The sequence below is a fragment of the Phyllostomus discolor genome, chromosome 9 (genome assembly GCF_004126475.2).
Source record: "Phyllostomus discolor isolate MPI-MPIP mPhyDis1 chromosome 9, mPhyDis1.pri.v3, whole genome shotgun sequence".
NCBI classification, from domain to species: Eukaryota; Metazoa; Chordata; class Mammalia; order Chiroptera; family Phyllostomidae; genus Phyllostomus; species Phyllostomus discolor.
The window spans coordinates 47,264,887-47,285,063 of record NC_040911.2 but is presented as its reverse complement, the minus strand read 5'-3'; the positions used below and the strand labels follow the sequence as shown (position 1 = coordinate 47,285,063).

General features: G+C 37.3%; 1 protein-coding gene across 6 annotated transcripts in view; it reads right to left on the bottom strand.

Annotated features, from left to right (window-relative positions):
- PTPRM (protein tyrosine phosphatase receptor type M) overlaps positions 1-20,177 on the bottom strand; it is an 801,251-nt gene that overhangs the window by 497,227 nt on the left and 283,847 nt on the right. For all 6 annotated transcript variants that reach the window (XM_036009302.1, XM_036009304.1, XM_036009303.1 and 3 more), the window contains exon 3: positions 647-918. In XM_036009302.1, coding sequence (XP_035865195.1) covers positions 647-918 — 272 coding nt within the window. The remainder of the gene's footprint in view (positions 1-646; positions 919-20,177) is intronic.

The following is a 20,177-nucleotide window of genomic DNA, read 5'->3' as shown; positions in this document are numbered from 1 at the left end:
TTTGCATTACAGGAACTTTCCAACAGTAAGGATGTGACAGGAAGATTTGTTTTGTACCACTGCTTAATTCTCTTGGACCTCCTCCGTTGTTACTTTAAATGAGAACTCAGAGTGGGCAGTGTGGGTCTCAAGAGAACATCCCAATGACAGCAGCAAGGACAGCAGCCCTCCCATGGAGAGAACTTGGCCTACACAGGGTATTTTCTTCCCATTGCTTATGCGGTGGGAGCTGACTCCACAAGGGCTCACTTCTTAATGACTCATCTACTCCTGAGATCCACTGATGGAAGAAGGGGCTTTTTCTTTTAGAATTGAGTGCTAAGACTCCCTGGGTGAGATTTTGCTCACTTAACACAGAAAGTAAAATATCCTTGCATATAGCACTTCCTGCCCTGCAGCAAGGTCACTGCTTTTTTTTCTAATAACAATATACACATAAACAAGTTTGAATTGTGTCTTTTACTTCTTCTAAAGGTAATGTTCCAAAAAAAAGCCTAAATATACTTGCTTTCAAGTAGCATAAACTTTCCTTACATTAATATAAAAAATACCAACACTTCTTACACATTCTGTTTATACAACAGAAAACTAGATTTTTAGAAGTTAGAAGGTGCATCACAACATGAAATGAAAACAAAAAGCATACCTGATAGAAGTTGGGCCAAAAAGTACTAATGGCCAGTTCTGCCCTGTTCCATGTACGTGTTGGGTCTCCAGATATATTCCAGATAGGATTCCCCAAAGGTCCATTATTGACCTTCACGTAGACATTGAGTAACCCAGGAGCAGAATTACTCTTGCTGGATACAAAATAGTGAAAATCAATGCAGTGAGTATCATTTTCTTTAAGTTGAGGTAAGAGGAGTTGGGCTCTTTGCCCCTCAGATCTCCCAGATGTGTTCACCAACATGAAAGAACCTGTGAAAAGAAAAAAGAAGTCACAATCCAAAACACAGCTTTCTGGTCACTTCTGAAAAGGCACCATCATTATATGGGTTGACCTTGAAATTCCACACATACTTAGGCTTTGAAAATCCCATTTCTTTCACACACTTTTACCCCCAAGTATTCTCAAGATCAGTGAATGGGAAATTCTTTTAGTGTCACTGTGATTAGTATCCTAATCAACAGAAATATGCATAACTGATAGGCAAACACTGAACAATCTGGTAGTCACTAGCCAAAGGTGGCTATTTAAATGAAAATTAATTAAAATTCCATAACATTAAAAGTTTAGTTCCTCAGTCACACTAATCACATTTCAAGTATTCAATAGCCCCGTGTGGCTAGTTGTCCCATATTGGGCAGCAGAACTATCGAACCTTTCCATTATCTTGGAAAGTTCTATTGAAGAGCACTATGTTATAATGGTACCACCATCTGCCAGTCAGATCCACTTTCAGATTCTCCCATGACCTAGAGAAAGATAACAGATTGGTCTGATCCTCGGAATCTTAGCAAGCTTTATTAGCCCTATGATGTTCCTCATAGTCAATATAATAAAATTCTTGCAGTTCAGCTCCCACCACCACCTCCCCACTGCTATAACAGCTGACTTCTTGATAGTGGGGGTGTTTTCATGACTGGGCATACTGAAGAAACTTTGCTCCAACTGGAGGATGGTCATTTTCAAAAGCATCCAGAAGCTTTTTCCTGTCTTTACGTCATGGCACTATCCCACCCATGGAAGTGTTTCCATGTGAAGTCAAGCTTATCAGATCCCCTGACATTAACTGTGCCCCTTGGGTCATCCCCAAGTTTAAGATCCACAGAAATGGCAACTAAAATAATTTTATGAATTTTATATACCACGTAAAGAAAGATAAAATCAAAATGTTCTAAAATGAAAGGGAAAATATGTCATTATAAGTCCTCTTTAGCAGAGAGAAAAATGTACTGACTCTCTGAGGTGGAACAGCTAAACCTGGGGTATAAAGATGACAAATAAAATACTACTCAGGTTGAACTAATGATTTCTAGTAGGTGAGGAGACTATTATTCTTGACAATTCCTTTTAAAACTCTTCTCTTGTGAACCATAATTTTCAAGGAGGTATATGTATGTATATCTGCGTGTGCGTGTGTGTATGCACATATATATATATTTAGTTTACATCAAGCATATGTATAAATATATATACACAATACTAGAAAAACTGTGGAATTTTTATCTTGTCTACAAGGTGTAATTTCCTAAACAACAAAATGAGAAGATTACCTTTCCCAGGGGATTATCAGTACTAAATAAGAAAAGACACGTAATTTCTTTATAAATTAACAGGCTATTGTAAAGGGAGCAGTATTAGAAAATGTTTGCTTATGGCTGTTCCCTTCACAGTGCTCCTACATGAGGTGAGCTAGTGTTAACACCATTTAAGATAAATAGGAACTGTCTCACAGAATGATAGGAAGCAGCTTGTCCAGACTTTAGGATGAGTTAGTGGCAAAACCAGAACTTCGAGCCTCTGAGTTTCAGCCCATTTCTCATCCTGCCACACTCCAACAACCCCAGCCTTCCTTGTGTGCTGTCTGTCCATATACGAAAATACAACCCCCTTCCCAACAGTAGAGGGAAACTACGGCAGCTATTTGAAAATGGAACAATTTTTCAAGAGATGAATGTTATGCACCTGTAATATGAAAGCCAAGCCACAAGGGAAGGGTTATCTATGGAACATTTATTCTAGTAATAAGGAAAAACTGAAATGTGATTTTAGAAAGATTTGGGGACAGAGAAATGGAACAAGTGGCAGGAGAGTTCCATTGAAATGACTGGAGTTAGCCAAATACTACAAAATGTAAAAAAAAAAAAAAAGCTTCGAAATATACAGGGTTGACCAACTCCATAAGAATTCTAAAGCAGGTTTTTGGTGTTTATAACATTAGTTAAAACTGTATTTTACTGCTCTTAGTAAAACATAAGCAGCCCTTCCCCCATATTCAATCATTTGGGGCTCTGTTACCTACAGTATAGCTACCCTGTATACTGAGGCATGGCATGGCCTTCAGGCCAACTCTGAATCCCCAAGACCTGAATTTAGTATTGCTGCACTGGCAACATCATTTCTTGCAGTGTTTCCATCATTAAAACTTGAGCAACCAAGGATGGCAAACATGACAATATGTGAAGGATGGCAAAAGTCTGTGTTTCACAAGTCCTGTGAAGTCTAGTTTGGATATTTGGATGAAGCTGAAACAGATGGGTCCCTTTTCACAGATTGGTATAAACTTGGTAACTTCCTACCATACACTGTTCAGGAAATTACCAAAATTTCCTAAAATACTGTTTATCCTCTAATACTTCAATGCTCCATCCCAGCACAAAATGCTCTGTTAGCTTTTTGAGCTGTTAAAAATATATGTAATTCTTTTTTAAAAAAGATTTTATTTTTAGAGAGGGGTAAAGAGGGATAGAAACATCAGTGTGTGGTTGCTTCTTGCATGCCTTTAGCTGAGGACCTGGCCCACAGTCCAGGCATGTGCCCTGACTGGGAATTGAACCAGTGACTCCTTGATTCACAAGTCAGCACTCAATCCACTGAGACATACCAGGTGGGGCAAAATATACAGAATTATTTATGTGGAGGTCAAGGAGGCATTCTAAGTTACATATGCAAATGGTTCTAATTTTTATATTTCATTTTGCTTTTTTTCCCTTTTTGAACCAGAACTCAGTTTGTTTTGTTACATGGCATGCATCTATAATACAGATGAGCTCAAACAGGATTAGCAAAATGGGGAGTGACGTTCAGGTAACACAGTAGTCTCTTTGGCTCATGTGTGATTTTATTTTTTTTGGACATTAAAGTTTTAGAGTGATCAGGGGCAATTTTTTTCTTAAATAAAAGGCTATATGATAGCTATTAAACAAAGCTCAAGATCCTGCAGAAGTGTCTTGGCTTAGTCTAAGAAGTGGCAAGAAGTTCAGTGTTTTTTAGAGCCATGCCTCTTTCTCCCCTTTTAAACTGTCTCAGAAACTGCAGGAACAGGTAAAGGAACTACGGAGCTTCTGCCCCACTCCTGAGTGTAAAATGAAAGAACATGGACTGATGAAGACAAGCCCCAGATCATGTTTTTAAGTTGGCAGAGAAAGTGGTCTCCATTAGAAGGGAATGACTTTGAGAACCTGTTAATGAGGAGCAGGAGGCTGGAGCTCTAGATTACAGGGCTAAGATGGATTCAAGGGGATTCAGGTGGGAGTTATAGGGGTCAGTGTTTTGATTTGATTAGGGTTGTTACTGTTTTTATTGGTTCTCCAGCTGCAGAACTGCATAGACTGTGAGTGGTCTGCCCCAACCCCATTTTTCAAACAAGATCTATCATTGTGTGTGATTTTGTGAAATTAGTCAAAGATGTTCCAATTACACATGTGTAGTATTGGTGGAAAGGTCTGCTGTACCTCCACTGTCTTCCTCCTTCACTGGTTCTGGCCCCCAGAAAGCAATCCATCTGGGCTGCCTCCACAGTCTCAGGTAAGTCATCCTTCCTCCCACTGTCCAGAAACCAATTCAGCATCACTCTGATGTCCACACATACAACTTTTTAGAGGAAAAGTCTCTCTTCACTGTAAATCCATTCCTTGGGACATTCCTCTGAGAGGTCCCCCTTTTTTATTCCTCCAGAGTCTCCCAATTGGTATTTCTATGCAGTTCCCACAATCAATGCTTATAAAGGTTTACCTGGACAAACATGGACAATGTTTACCATGTACCATAAGCTCGCATACCATTTGTGATTATCATTATGATTATTTTGTTTCTTCATATCTCCTAAGTGCATGACTTCTCTAAATTTTCTGCAATTCCTTAGCAGTTAGCTCTATAGATGGCCATCTATCCACTTCCCAGCCTTGTTGATCCTATCCCATTTCACCTAAGTGATACTTTTTAAGTTTTCTTTCTTGACAAGAGCAGACTACTGGTATTAAAGTATTACAAAACTGGATGAATTGAGTATTGGTCTCAATTTTGGCCCTACATTTAAGCTTTGGGAAGGGAAGCTTTTTTTCCATGTGACCTTGAGAATTTACTTCATGGTTTTAAAGTACAGGAGGTAACATTTCAGCCAACAGTATTTTCTGACATCAGTGCACATTCTCTTAAAGTGGGTTTACAGAAGAAAGTGTGAACATTTATGGTTAGCATAGTCTAGCAACCCAGAATCCTCAGGTAAATTCATAGTTATACATAAAGAATAGGAGGTGGAAGGGAAGAGATGTCTTTTAATTATTTGAATTTATCACCTGTTTGCTATGAAAGTAAAGTCAACTCACCAGCTGGATGTTTTAAAAATTCAAAACATTTATATTCAATTTTAGACTAAGCCTGGCTTCTAAAATATCCCTATATAGCTGAATGTTTAATTTTCACCTTCTACTTCAATGTTTTGACTGTGAGGAAATGAATTCTCAAAGAGTAATTGGGTCTCCTTTGGTAAGTATTTCCTTACCTCGACTTTTTTCCCCCCTACAAAAAAACATTCCAACTGGGCAAATAAATAAAACAAATCAGAATTCAAATTACCACAGAAAGTCTGTTTGTGGTCTGTTTAGATAACAATTCTCTTCAACCACTAGTATGGAAGAAGAGAAGATAACATCTCAGGCAAATGAGAAAGATCCATGTAATGGAGTGGGCTTCCAAAGGGGCAGTCTTTCCATGAAAACTAGGAAGGCTGTTAAGAATAATTATTTTCATCTTTTTGAAAAGAAAAACTCTGCTATGAGAACATGCAATATTAGCAGTCTTGAATCTTTGGGTGAATTAAATTCAGCTTAATCATATCCACTGTCAAGTGCTTTTGATTAGACTACTTCTGTCACTGTTTGCAACAGCAGCAATAATTACGTATAATTAGTTATTCCCTTCTACCCACCATTGATGTTTGCACTGGTGTGGTAGAGGCTCTAGCTTTTTAAAGGCTAAGGAAACTGTATGAATTCTCTTCCTACATTGGAGAAACTTTGTGGATACAACAACAAAGGGAATGTTTTCCATCCTCCAGCAGGAAGAGAGAATTGTGTGTGTTATTAAATGCTTTGGCTGGCAGAGAAGCAGCATTTTATGAACTTTAAGGCCATTATAAAATTCACCTTTTAAGTCTCTTAGTTTTGATAAAAGCACACAGATCATTTCACTCCCTTTGGCTGTTTCATGTTCCTTTTTCCCTCTATGACCTTCACATTTATGAACTCAAGATCCAAAAGCTACATACAAAGTTTGCAAGTTCCCTCTTTGCTAGCAGATATCCTGACTCTAGTTTACATGTTCCTTTGTGCTTCTTATAACCTAGGAAAATACACCACTTGTATCTAGAGAGTGCTTCTCAAACAATCTATGATGAAGAAGCAGTTTTTTAAATTTCTGATGCATCTCAAACCAAGCTTATATTAAGTACAATAAACATAGATTTTTAGAAAAAGGAAATAGAAAACATGCACAATGCAAGCACAGACCTGTTATTAAATAAACATAAAATTATTCTGTCAAATTCCTCTAAAAATTTCTAAAGAGTTGCCTCAATTTCTGTACTGGTCATGGACCACTTCTCATCTGCAGACCACACTGAGTGGCATAGCCTTAAAGTTACAGGGGTATGACATTCTTGGCATTCAAATACATATTTTTTTCTTAGCAGTGTAAAAGAAACACTGAGACAGGTCAATTGAAAGAAAGAAATGAAAAAAAAAAAAGGAACTCTCTATTTCTTAACCAATTAATGGCTATAAAGCCAAGCCCTCCGGCTGACAGAAAGTGGTAGAACAAAGTGAAGATGAAGTATAGGAAGCTAGTGGACAAACAGAGAAGAGGCAAACTCGACCATGGTGAGTGAGTGAAATGACAGCATTGAGACTTTGAATTCAGTACAGAACTGGCTTCCAGGCAAGGAGAAAAGGAAGAGAGCTCACTAGGCCAGGGCACGTGGAATCACGGCATAGCTTGGCTGTTTCTAAGGGGAAGGGGAAAACCCAGGAAAGCAAACTGTGTCACCCAGTGCCTACGCCAGGTGCTCCATATACTCCATCTCATTAACCCTCTCAAACAAGAATGACCTGAAGAAACACAGAGAAAAATTAACTCACCAAAGGGTCCCAATGACAGTATCTGATAAAGCAAAGGGAATTTGATTTTTTTACATATAAGCTCCAAATGCAATTCTCTGAAACCAATATTTTTCAAGTATTTTGTCCATATAATACAAAGTATATTGTATCTTGCAACTCAGTATACATTATGTTATATGTGCATACATAACACACATATTCAGACACAAACTTTTTTAAATTTTATTTTAATCATTGTTCAAATACAGTTTTTTCCTTTTTACTCCCAGTCCAGCCCTTCCTCCCACCCGTCCCCACTTCCCTCCCACTACCACCCTCCCCCTAGTTTTTGTCCGTGTGTCCTTTAAGTTTGTTCCCGTGAACCCTTCCCAATGTCCCCTGAAATTCCCTCTACTCTCCCCTGTGGTCACTGTCAGCCTGTCCTCTATTTCAGTGTCTTTGGTTATATTTTGCTTGTTTCTTTGTTTTGTTGTTTAGCTTCCTGTTAAAGGTGAGATCATATGGTATTTGTCTTTCACTGCCTGGCTTGTTTCACTTAGCATAATGTTTTCCAGTTCCATCCACACTGTTGCAAAGGGTAGGAGCTCCTTCTTTCTTTCTGCTGCATAGAATTCCATTGTGTAAATGTACCATAGTTCTCTGATCCATTCATTTACTGAAGGGCATCTTGGTTGCTTCCAGTATCTAGCTACTGTAAATTGTGCTGCTATGAACATTGGGATGCATAGGTTCTTTTCGATTGGTGTTTTAGTGTTCTTAGGATAGAGTCCCAGCAGTGGAATCGCAGGGTCAAAAGGCAGATCCATTTTTGGTTTTCTGAGGAAGTTCCATACTGCTTTCCATAGTGGTTGTACCAGTCTGCAGTCCCACCAACAGTGCACTAGGGACCCCTTTTCTCCACAACCTCTCCAACACTTGTTGTTTGTTGCTTTGTTTATGATGGCCATTCTGACTGGTGTGAAGTGGTATCTCATTGTGGTTTTAATTTGCATCTCTCTGATAGCTAGCGATATTGAACATCGTTCCATGTGTCTTTCGATTTTCTGTATGCCCTCCTTGGAGAAGTGTCTGTTCAAGTCCTTTGCCCACTTTTTAATTAGATTCCTTGTCTTCTTAGAGTGCAGTCTTGTAAGTTCTTTATATATTTTGGAGATTAAACCCTTGTCTGAGGTATCATTGGCAAATATGTTTTCCCATACAGTTGATTCTCTTTTAATTTTAATACTGTTTTCTTTAGCTGTGCAGAAGTTTTTAATTTTGATGAGGTCCCATTTGTTTATTCTTTCCTTTATGTCCCTTGCTCTAGGGGACAAATCAGTAAAAATGTTGCTTCGTGAAATATCTGAGATTTTCCTACCTATGTTCTCCTGTAAGACTTTAATGGTGTCATGTTTTATATTTAAGTCTTTTATCCACCTTGAATTTATTTTTGTATATGGTGTCAGATGGTGCTCAAGTTTCATTTTTTTGCATGTGGCTGTCCAGTTCTCCCAACACCATTTGTTGAAGAGGCTATTTTTACTCCATTTTATGTTGCTGCCTTCTTTGTCAAATATTAATTGACCATAGAGACTTGCGCTTCTTTCTGGGCTCTCTGTTCTGTTCCATTGGTCTATGTGCCTGTTTTTATGCCAGTACCAGGCTGTTTTGATTACAGTGGCCTTGTAGTATAGTTTAGTGTCAGGTATTGTGATCCCTCCTACTTTACTCTTCTTTCTCAAAATTGCAGCAGCTATTCAGGGTCGTTTATGGTTCCATATAAATTTTTGAAGTGTTTGTTCTATGTCTGTGAAATATGCCATTGGTACGTCAATAGGAATTCCATTGAATGTGTAAATTGCTTTGGGTAGTATGGACATTTTGATGATATTAATTCTTCCAATCCATGAACACGGTATATGTTTCCATTTGTTTGTGTCTTCCTTGATTTCTTTCCTGAGTGTTATGTAGATGTCTGAATACAGGTCTTTTACCTCTTTGGTTAAGTTTATTCCTAGATATTTTATTTTTCTTTTTGCTATTTCAAATGGGATTTTTTCCTGATCTCTGTTTCTGCTGTTTCATTGTTGGTGTACAGAAATGCCTTTGATTTCTGGATATTGACTTTGTATCCTGTTGTTTTGCCAAATTCATTTATTAGGTCAAGCAGTTTTTTGGAGGAGTGTATAGGATCTTCTATGTATACAATCATGTCATCTGCAAACACTGACAGTTTTGTTTTCTCCTTTCCGATTTGAATGCCTTTTATTTCTTTTTCTTGTCTGATTGCTGTGGCTAAAACTTCCAGTACTATATTGAATAGAAGTGGTGAAAGTGAACAGCCTTGCCTTGTTCCTGATCTTAGTGGAAAAGATTTTAATTTTTGCCCACTGAGTATGATGTTGGCTGTAGGTCTCTCATATATGGCCTTTATTATGTTGAGGAATGCTCCCTCTATTCCCACTTTGCTGAGTGTTTTTATCATGAATGGGTGCTGTACCTTATCAAATGCTTTTTCTGCATCAATTGATATGATCATGTGGTTTTTGTCTTTGCTTTTGTTTATGTGATGTATTACATTTACTGATTTGCAAATATTGAACCATCCTTGCATCCCTGGAATGAATCCCACTTGGTCATGGTGTATAATCTTTTGCCAGTATTTTGTTGAGGATTTTAGCGTCAATGTTCATCAGTGATATTGGCCTGAAGTTTTCTTTCTTTGTTGTTTCTTTATTTGGTTTTAGAATTAGGATGATGTTGGCCTCATAAAAAGAGTTTGGGAGACTCCCATCTTTTTGGATTTTTTGGAATAGTCTGTGAAGGATAGGGGTTAGCTCTTCCTTAAATGCTTTGTAGAATTCTCCTGTGAAACCATCTGACCCAGGGCTTTTGTGTATTGGGAGTTTTTTGATTACTGCTTCAATTTCTTTTGTTGTTATTGGTCTGTTCAGACTTTCTGCTTCTTTTTCATTGAGTTTTGGAAGATTATATTTTTCTAGAAATTTGTCCATTTCACCTAGATTTTCAAATTTCTTGGCACACAGTTCTTTGTAGTAATTTCTTACAATCCTTTGCATTTCTGTGGTATCTGTTGTAATCTCTCCTCTTCCATTTCTGATTGTGTTTATTTGGGTCTTCTCTCTCTTTTTCTTGATGAATCTGCTGAAAGGCTTGTCGATTTTGTTTATCTTTTCAAAGAACCAGCTCTTGGATTAATTGATCCTTAGAATTATGCTTTTAGTCTCTATGTCATTTAATTCTGCTCTGATCTTGGTTATTTCCTTCCTTCTGCTTGCTCTGGGCTGTCTTTCTTGTTGTTCCTCAAGTTCTTATGGACGTAGGGTTAGGTTGTTTGTTTGGAATGTTTCTAACTTTTTTAGGTGGGCCTGTATCACTATGACTTCCCTCTCAGTACTGCCTTGGCTGTGTCCCATAAGTTTTGGGTTGTTGTGAGTTCATTTTCATTTGTTTCCAGAAACCTTTTGATTTCTTCCCTAATATCATTCTTGACCCATTCATTGTTTAATAGCATGCTATTTAATCTCCATGATTTTGAGTGTTTTGGGTTTTTTCCCCTGGGGTTGGTTTCTAGCTTCAGTCCCTTGTGGTCCGAAAAAATGCTTGGTATGATTTCAATTTTCTTGAAATTCTTGAGGCTCGTTTTGTGTCCTATCATGTGGTCTATCTTTGAAAATGTTCCGTGTACATGTGAAAAGAATGTATATTTAGCTTCTTTTGGATGGAGGGCTCTGTATATGTCAGTAAAGTCCATTTCATCAAGTGTATTGTTCAATGCCACAATATCTTTGTTGATATTTTGTTTGGAAGTTCTGTCCATTTTTGATAGTGGGGTATTAAAATCCCCCACTATAATTGTGTTGCTGTCCATATCTTTCTTGAAGTCCTCTAAGATTTTCTTTATGTATTTGGGTGCTCCTATGTTGGGTGCATATATATTTACAATATTTATGTCTTCCTGGTGGATTCTTCCCGTGAGTATTATGAAGTGACCTTCTGGGTCTCTCTTTATGGACCTTTTTTGGAAATCTATTTTGTCTGATATGAGTATTGCTACCCCAGCTTTTTTTTCCTGTCCATTTGCTTGGAAGATTTGTTTCCAGCCCTTCACTTTCAGCCTGTGTAGATCAGACACAAACTTTCAAGAAAAAATGTGTTACTGTACTTCTTATCATGTGCACCTGTATGATAGTCACATTTCCTATTCTACCCTACCTCATTTTGCAACATCAATAAGTAAATGAATGCTGGGCACAACCCCCAATTGATTACACAGCCCACGAGTGCTTTAAGGCCATTCTACAACTCCTCCCCAATAACCCAAACCAGTGAGATCTAAAGTGTGCTCTGCCTCCTTGGTAAGAAAGCTTTTCATTTTTAATTTGTAATTTCAAACTGATCTCATCTCTCAAATAACAAGATACCAGGTTTCATCCCTCCTCCTGCTCCCTCAGGCAGTAGTAACAATGGTCCTAAAAATATGTGTTTTCTGATGAAAGAACTCATGAAACAGGGAAGAAGAAACCTGTGGAGAAATAAATGAACTCAGGCACCAAAACTCAAAGGGAACAAAGCCTCTGTGGGGAGGTGCTATCATCACCTTAAAAATACTCATTAGCACCCGTTTCAGCCTGAACAAACAGCTGTCTCCATAGCCACATTTACGTTCTTCAGACCAGATGTCATACATCCTTCCTAAGTTAATGTCTCTTCTGTGTCCCTTTCAAGAATTTCACCCTACTACAAACAATACTTATTTTGCTATCACTAGAGAATAAAACTCTAATAAAAATTTTGTCTCTTCACCTAAATGTCCTGTCTCTTTCTATTTTGCCCTATGGCTTCTTGTCTTTCTTGTGCATTCTCAACAATTACCAGGCAAGACCCTTTGTTAGCTGCACTAATTTCTGCCTTGTTCCTACTATTCTCATGAAAATACAGTAGGAGGCCAAAGAAGGAACATCATTCTCTACCACTTTACTCCTAAAGAGTCCAGCTGGGGCTCTTACTGGGAGAGAGTTGATGGGCTCATCTGACATATGACTTTTCACAAGTCATGCCAGTTAGTACGTAAACTCTGTTCTTCCAGAGGGAATTCTAATCAATTTAAGTGCTATAAAAGTATGAATAAACACAGTTCATATACCTGAAATGTTCATAAAATACTCGCTGTAAGGCATTTAAATAACTACTGTCAATTTAGTGACTCACAGCATAACTGAATGGGTATTTTCATTATTTATTACTCACAAAAATACTGAGCTGACCAAAATAGATTCATTCGCATTAACTAGTCACTTTTAGCCATGGCAGGGCTCATCTGAGTGCCCACATGTGCTGGGCCTTTTGAGAACAAAGTAAAACTTGGACCAATTCCTCCAGCAAGAACCTCACATATTAGCTGGATTTCAAATATTCTGTATTCAGCACAGATAGAAAATATCACAAAATTAACAAATCAGATCCATTAAATTTAGCAACATTTACATAACTACAACCTGAAGTGTTGTAAAAGTTGTGATTTTACAACTGTGAACTAATAACTCTTCAAAAGAGTTTTGTGACACAATTATATGAGACAAAGAAGAAATGAACAGGTTCATGGAAAACTGAAGAAACCCTGGGGGTTCCATTGAGAAAAATTATGTGCTCTCCATTCATAAGAAAAGTGAAGCTTTAGTGAGAACTAACTATATTACAGTGCGTGATCTCAACAAACAGCTTCAGTGACTTAGCAGAAGAATACTAGGTGTGCGTTTTATAATTTATAAGAATAAACAGTGTAAAGCAAACACATTCTTTTAACTATCTGATGACACTAATGACTGTATCTTAGGAAATAAGCCACAAGTACAGCAATGGAGAGTGACAGGTAGAATGTTTAAAACATTCTTAAGAGACTGATTAATTTCCTATGTCAGAATTTTTATTGCTTGGTATCTTTAGAAACTAGTTCGTTTTGTTCTAAATCTCAGAATGACACAAATCATCACAACATAAGCTTTCACTTAATTTTTTTCCTAAATTACTGATGATTTAGAGATAATTTCCTCTTCACATATATAACTGATGATAGTCTACCAGCTAAACTATGTCTTGCTTTGAAAAATTATATAGTTAGCTTCTATATAAAGTATAAACCAAACCTAAACATTTTCATAATGTATCATCATTTAGACATTTTTCAGTTTAGAAAAAACAAAACAGTGGTGCTTTGTTATGCTAACTGAAATAAGCCAGGCAATGAGAGACAAATACCGTATGATCTCACCTGTGAGTTGAGCCTAATCAACAAAACAAACAAGCAAGCAAAATATAACCAGAGACATTGAAATTAAGAACTGACAGTAACCAGAGAGGAGGGTGGAAGGGATAATGAGGGGAAAGAAGGTGAAGGGTTGTCAAGGAACATGCATAAAGGACACATGGACAAAGCCAAAGGGAGAAGGAGTGAGGGTGGGTCGGGGAAAGTAGTGGTGGGAAAATGGAAACAACTGTACTTGAACAACATAAACATAGAAAAGAGAAAAAACAAACCATAGTGGAAATAATAATCAATCAATCCATCAATCAATCAATATAAATAAGTTCTTCTAAAAACTCCAAGGGTTCTGTTAATGTCCCTAATTGTGAGCTCCCCATATTCCTGAAGAAGAAATCACAAATTTTGCTTATAATGTTTCATTAGCCTGGGTGGGGTCAGAAGCAAGAGCCACACAGAGAATGCACTCCTGGCTCAGAATGCAGAAAGAAGGAATTATCAAAAATCAACTAAGTTATTTTGTTAATTTCTCTTCTTGATAGTTTGTTACTGGTATATAAAAATGCAATGAACTTCTGAGTATTAATTTTGTATCCTGCTACTTTACTGAATTCATTTTCAGTTCTCACAGTTTTTTGGTGGACTCTTTGGTGTTCTCCATATATAGTATCATGCCTTTCAAATTTGGATGCCTTTTATTTCATTTTCTTGTCAGACTGTGTGGCTAGGACTTCCAATTCTATGTTGAACAGAAATGGTGAAAGTGAACATCCTTGTTTCATTCCTGATATTAAGGAAACAATTTTTAGCTTTTCACCGCTGCGTATGGTGTTAGCTCTGGGTTTGTCACATTTGGTCTTATTATGTTGAGGTATGTTCCCTTTAGTTCCACTTTGCTGAAAATTGTAATAATAAATGGATGCTTATCAATATTTTTAGGTGTGTCTCCTCAAGTAAGGAAAACAAACAAAAATACGTAAATGGGACTACATTAACCTAAAAAGCTTTTGCACAGAAAAGAAAACCATCAACAAAACAAAAAGACAATCAACTAAATGGGAGAAGATATTTGCCAATGATACATCCAGTAAGGGGTTAATACCCAAAATATATAAGAAACTTACACAATGTAATATAAAAAGATGAATGACCTGATTAAAAAGTGATGAAAGGACCAGAATAGACACTTCTCCAAAGAAGACATACAGATGGTGAACAGACACAAGAAAAGATGCTCAATGTCACTAATTAGCAGAGAAATGCAAATTAAAAAAACCACAGTGAGATATCAGCTCATACCTGCCAGAATGGCTACCATCAATAAATCAACAAACAAGTGTTGGAAAGGATGTGGAGGAAGGGGAACCCTCCTGCACTGTTGGAGGCAATGCAGTGGTGCAGCTACTGCGGAAAGCAGTATGGAGTTTCCTCACAAAATTAAAAATAAAGTAGCCATATGACTTAACAGTCCCAGTTTGGGGTCTTTATTTGAAGAAACTAAAAACACTAATTCATGCCCTGGCCGGCATAGCTCAGTGGATTGAGCGCGAGCTGCAAACCAGGCATCGCAGGTTCGATTCCCAGTCAGGGCGCATGCCTAGGTTGCAGGCCATGCCCCCCAGCAACCGCACATTGATGTTTCTCTCTCTCTCTCTCTCTCTCTCCCCCTTCCCTCTCTAAAAATAGATAAATAAAATCTTAAAAAAAGCAGAGTAGTTCTCTTTAAAAAAACAACAAAACACTAATTCAAATATATATATATGCACCCCATGCCCATTGTAGTATTATTTACAATAGCCGAGATATAGAAGTAACCAAAGCACCCACCAGGAGATGAGATGATTAAAAGAAAAAAGCTGTAATACATATATACAATAGAATATTACCTGGCCATAAAAGAGAATGAAATCCTACCATCTGCAACAACATGGATGGAACCAGAGGGCGCTATGCTAAGTAAAATAAGTCAGACAGAGAAAAACAAATATTACATAATTTCACTTATATGTGAAATATAAAGAACAAAAAGACCACAGAAACAGACTCATGGAGAGCAAACTGATGGCAGGTGAGTGGGAGGTTGGGGGCTGGGTGATAAAGGTGAACAGATTAAGAATTACAAATTGGTAGTTACAAAATAGTCATGGGCAGTAAAGTACAGCACAGGGAATATAATCAATAATATTGTAATAATAATTATATATGGTGTCAGCAGGGGTACTAGACTTATTGGGATCACTTCATAAATTATATAAGTGTCTAACCACTATGCTGTACACTTGAAACTAATATAATATTGAATGTCAATTGTAATTAAAAAATAAATAAAGTAAAATGACCAAGTTTTTATTTTACATAAAAAATGGTTAATCAGTAAGGGAAACTAAACTGATCCCCACATTAAACTAATGATATAATACAGTATCAAATTTATTAATGTTCAAAGTAGTCTAGAATTTAAGGAATCTATTGGATTAATCAGAAAATGATTCAAGATACAAATAAATAATTAGCAAATGGTCTGAAAAGGCAATCTGTGTTAACGAGATTAATTAGTAAAGAGATGTTTGGGAAAATATTCACCTTCACCACTAAATCAAGTCATTTAAATTAAAGCAAACATCAGGTATAGTTTTAAACATGAGTACATTTCTTAAATATCTAAAAATTTCAAAACCAAACATTTGTGAGCTTCTGGCAAAATTCCTTCATGCATTCAGGAGGGAAGCATGACAACTTACTACAGCACTTAATAGTAAAGACCATAAAGAGAATCATGCTCTTTGCCACTCTACAAGTAGGCTAGGAGAGAAATCTTACCTGCAAAAATTACTTAGGCCATGACCTGACCAAAATCACTCTAAAGCTTTTCAACTCACCTATAAAATAATAAAAGAAGAATGCCTACTTTGAAAGATCTGAGGGCTACGAGGACGAGAGTGGGCAAGCACGCATCCTGGTGGGAGAGGACGCAGGCTCCTGGAACCCAGTGAGGAGGGCTGGGGCTCTGCCGCTAGGCAGCCTGTTTTTGCATCTTGATATTTATTGGAAGTGGGTATAAAATTGTACCCATTTCAAAGAGGCTACTGTAGAATGCTTCTTAGAAGACTGCCTGGTACATTGTGAGCATGTGTTAAAGTTAAGATTTAGCACTGGTTTTTATCCAAATGTATTTGGATTTAGCTTTAAGAAGGTGAAATAGTTGAATGCCCATGTCTAGGTAATTTCTAGCATCCTGTAGTTATATGTATCAATAATAATGTGATTATGTAGGCTACTGATATCCATATCTATTCAGCATAACAAGGTCAGTAATATAAGCCAGGTATGTCATTTGCATTTATTTAAATATATAAAGACTAATTTTCAGATACTATGCATAATCATTCTAGAGTCAACTAAGGGTGAAAAATCTAATGTGATTAAATGTTAAAAATTTACCAAGTCCATTGAATTATGAATGTACTTTTTTATTACAAGAGTAAAATGTTACAATAATTAATGGTGATTGTGAAAGCTGTTAATTATAGTTACAAAATTATTTAAATTTTTCAAGTAATTTAATAGATAAATATAGTGAGTATTACTATGAGGAATAATGCTACTTCTGGCCAAGATGGGGGTACATTAATGACAAATGGTCGGTGGTTCACACAAAGTGGCCCAGTGACTTCAGAAAATCGCAGATGGGGGACTATGCAAGTGGGGTTGAGTTCCGAGGAGGCTATCACTCAGCCTTCTCTGCTCCAGGCATGGTCAACCGTTATGACTTCCTGTTCATGTCATTACGACTGTTGCTGTCACTGCACATTTACTGACTATCTGCTATGTGCCACTCTCTATTAAGTGTTTTATATGTCTTCCTTTATTTGATCCCCCTCAAAAACCCACTGAGAAATGTATTATGATCATTTCACAAAAGGGTTAAAAATCTTCCCCAAAGTCATACAGAAAACTAAAATTTTAATCCAATGAACCTCATTCTAAGGTTAATGTTTTAACCCAACATAAAATCAAGATTTCATAATACATCACAAAGGCAGATAATCAAATATTTGTGGTATATACTCTCTGGAGAACATTAAAAATAGAGGAATGAAAAATACACTAGAAGCTAATAGGGTAATCTTCAGCTTTGAACTACAACTTCTTAAAAAATTAGTTTATTCTCAATCACAGAGCTATTCTCTTAAGAACAAAAAATTAAAACCCACCATGCTTAAGACAAGAGTGTGGAGCCAAAATTAGTTTTGTTATTTTATCTCAAGTAAACAAAAAAGTTAGTGACAACATACAAGATAACGAGATTAGAATAAATCTATTTCTTTAAAAATTACCAAGGTCACTGAAAAACATGAATTTTAAATGAGACATTTAAAATAGTATAAACAGTTAGATCAACTCCTGGATCTCTTCAGAAGCCCAGAGGATACTGTTTATTCGTGTTGCTTATTAATGCTGTAAAATGATGTAACACTCATGTGGCTTTTCTTTAAAAAATGCAGTTTAAGGTCGAATTATTAAAAAACAGATGTCCTATTTCCTTAGCTTACACAAGCCTAGAGAAGACAAACATCATCCTCTAAGTGCTAATGTAACCTGGGGGTTAGAAACATTTGTGATGAATTATAGAGGTACTCGATGATGCTAAGTACACTACATTTTCTTTTTCAACAAGGAGTACTTTCACATGTTTTTGTCAAGAGACACCACAAGAATCATTCCTGACATTCATTATTGTACAATTAAAACATTCATGGCTGCCAGTAATGAAATGGGAAAAAAGGTAGAGAAGAAAAATACTGATTATTGCAGGTATTTTTAACAAAGACTAATTTCTCTTTCATTTAACCAATATTTTTTGTGAATAACTCATACAAGGCATTGGTCCCAATCCTCATGGAGAAACAGACCATGCAGACAAAAACATACTGAATAAAATTACAAAGCAATATAAGTATAAATGCTAATCACATAATTTTTTATGTTAACACACAGGGGGAATATTAGGACTTGTAGGCTAATCTAGGGTAGTGATATTGGAGAAGGAAGGAAGGATAAAAGGGAGATGTCGAGTTACAACTGAATAATTTCATGTCTAAATAGATATTGAAAGGCTAGGAAGCTGATGATGTCCAACATGATTTTAAGCCCAAATGATGCAGAGGAACAGTGATTGCATATTATTCTGGCAACTGAACTCTACCTGACAAAAAAGCAACACAGTAAATATTGTACTTCTATATCCCCAATCCAGTGTGCTACTTAGCATATGGCAGGCACCCACTTAGCTGCTGAATAAAGTACCTGAATACGTTAGAAACAAGAAATGGCAATGAATGTATTTTTAAATCACTTTATATATCTTACTGGTAGGGTTATTTTTTTCATTAATTCTTCTTTATCATTTATATAACTAACACATTAGGAAAAAAGAGCAACTGTGTGTATTTTGAAAGTACCTCCATGATTCATTCCAAATTTCTGAGCAAGGCATTAAAGGTCTTATCAGCCTATAAGTACATCCTTATCTTCTTTCACACCTTAAATCTGTAAACATGTATGGAGTAACTACTGTGTGCCAGGGACTGCTGCAGGCACCACTGATTCAAAGTTGGATAAGACTCAAGCCCCATTCTTAATCCCAGTGAAGAAGGCCAGTAATTATACTGCAATGGTGTGAGCAGTGATAGAGCTATTCCAACAGTCATTTAGGGTGTAGAGAAGGGGCTCTAAAGCTAGCTCAGGGAGATGGATGTTACTGATGACTCTTTGGAGGAAGTGATCTCTAGGCTAAGTCTCCCAGGATGAGTACTTACTTAGCCAGGCCAGCAGTGGAAGGAAAATGGAATAGGGGTTTATCATTTGTTTATTCAGAAAACATTTATGAGGTAAAAGACACATTGGGCATGAGGTAGACTGTTGTGAAACACCCTGCCTGCTTTCAGAAGCTGTAATCCTCCACAGCTAAGGTTGAGTGAGAGACCTTCAGACCCTAAGCCACTAAGGAGACAAAGCTTATCTCCCTGGCAGGGGCACTGCCTCTGCCCCATTTACTTCACTCTGCTTTGCCCCAAGTCTCACTTGTTAGCCAATGACAGGTAAGATTCCTCAAGGGAGGGATGACCTAAGACAAGCATGGTCATGGGGGGCCCTCATGGAAAGACTTGGGGGGCTATAGCAAAAGGGAGTGATGGACCCTCATCTCTCAGCTGTGACATAGCTTGAGTCCTCATTCTGTCTGTGAGAAGTCTCCTAATCTCTTGGTTGCCTTACTTCCCTTGCCTGACTTAAGCCTGAAACAATGAGAGAGGGCAGTGCAGCCCCGTGCTGGAAAGGGCAGGTTCCCCAGGGCAATCAGGCCTATGAAAAAATGCATAAAATCCTGTGAAACCTGCTTTGCTAAGAATCCTCTCAATTTTCTGATAAGGGTTGGAACAGGAAATGAGTTTGTTTCCCAAAGTTTTGTAGCCCTTTAGCTAGCAGATCCTGACCCAGAATAAGCTCTCGTAGTTCTTTATGTTTGATCCTTACTGCCTGATAATGATTGATGAGCTTTACCTGTATTCCTATGCAAAATGAACCCAACAAAAGTCCATTGAGGAAAAGGCTCTTGGCCCTTCTCCTTTGAGAGATCGGCCACCTTTCCTCCCCAAGCAGATCATGTCTTGGTAGACTCATTCTCACCTGTGGCAGCTGGGGGGGTGCCCTGTGGTTGGAGCCCCCCCACAGTAGACAGGTTCATAGTCCTTCAGATGCTTCAAGTCTAACAGGGTAGGCACCACATAATCAAAAAATTAGAATACAAAGTTACGAGAGTATGTCACTTGCAAGAGATCTACAGAGGTACTAA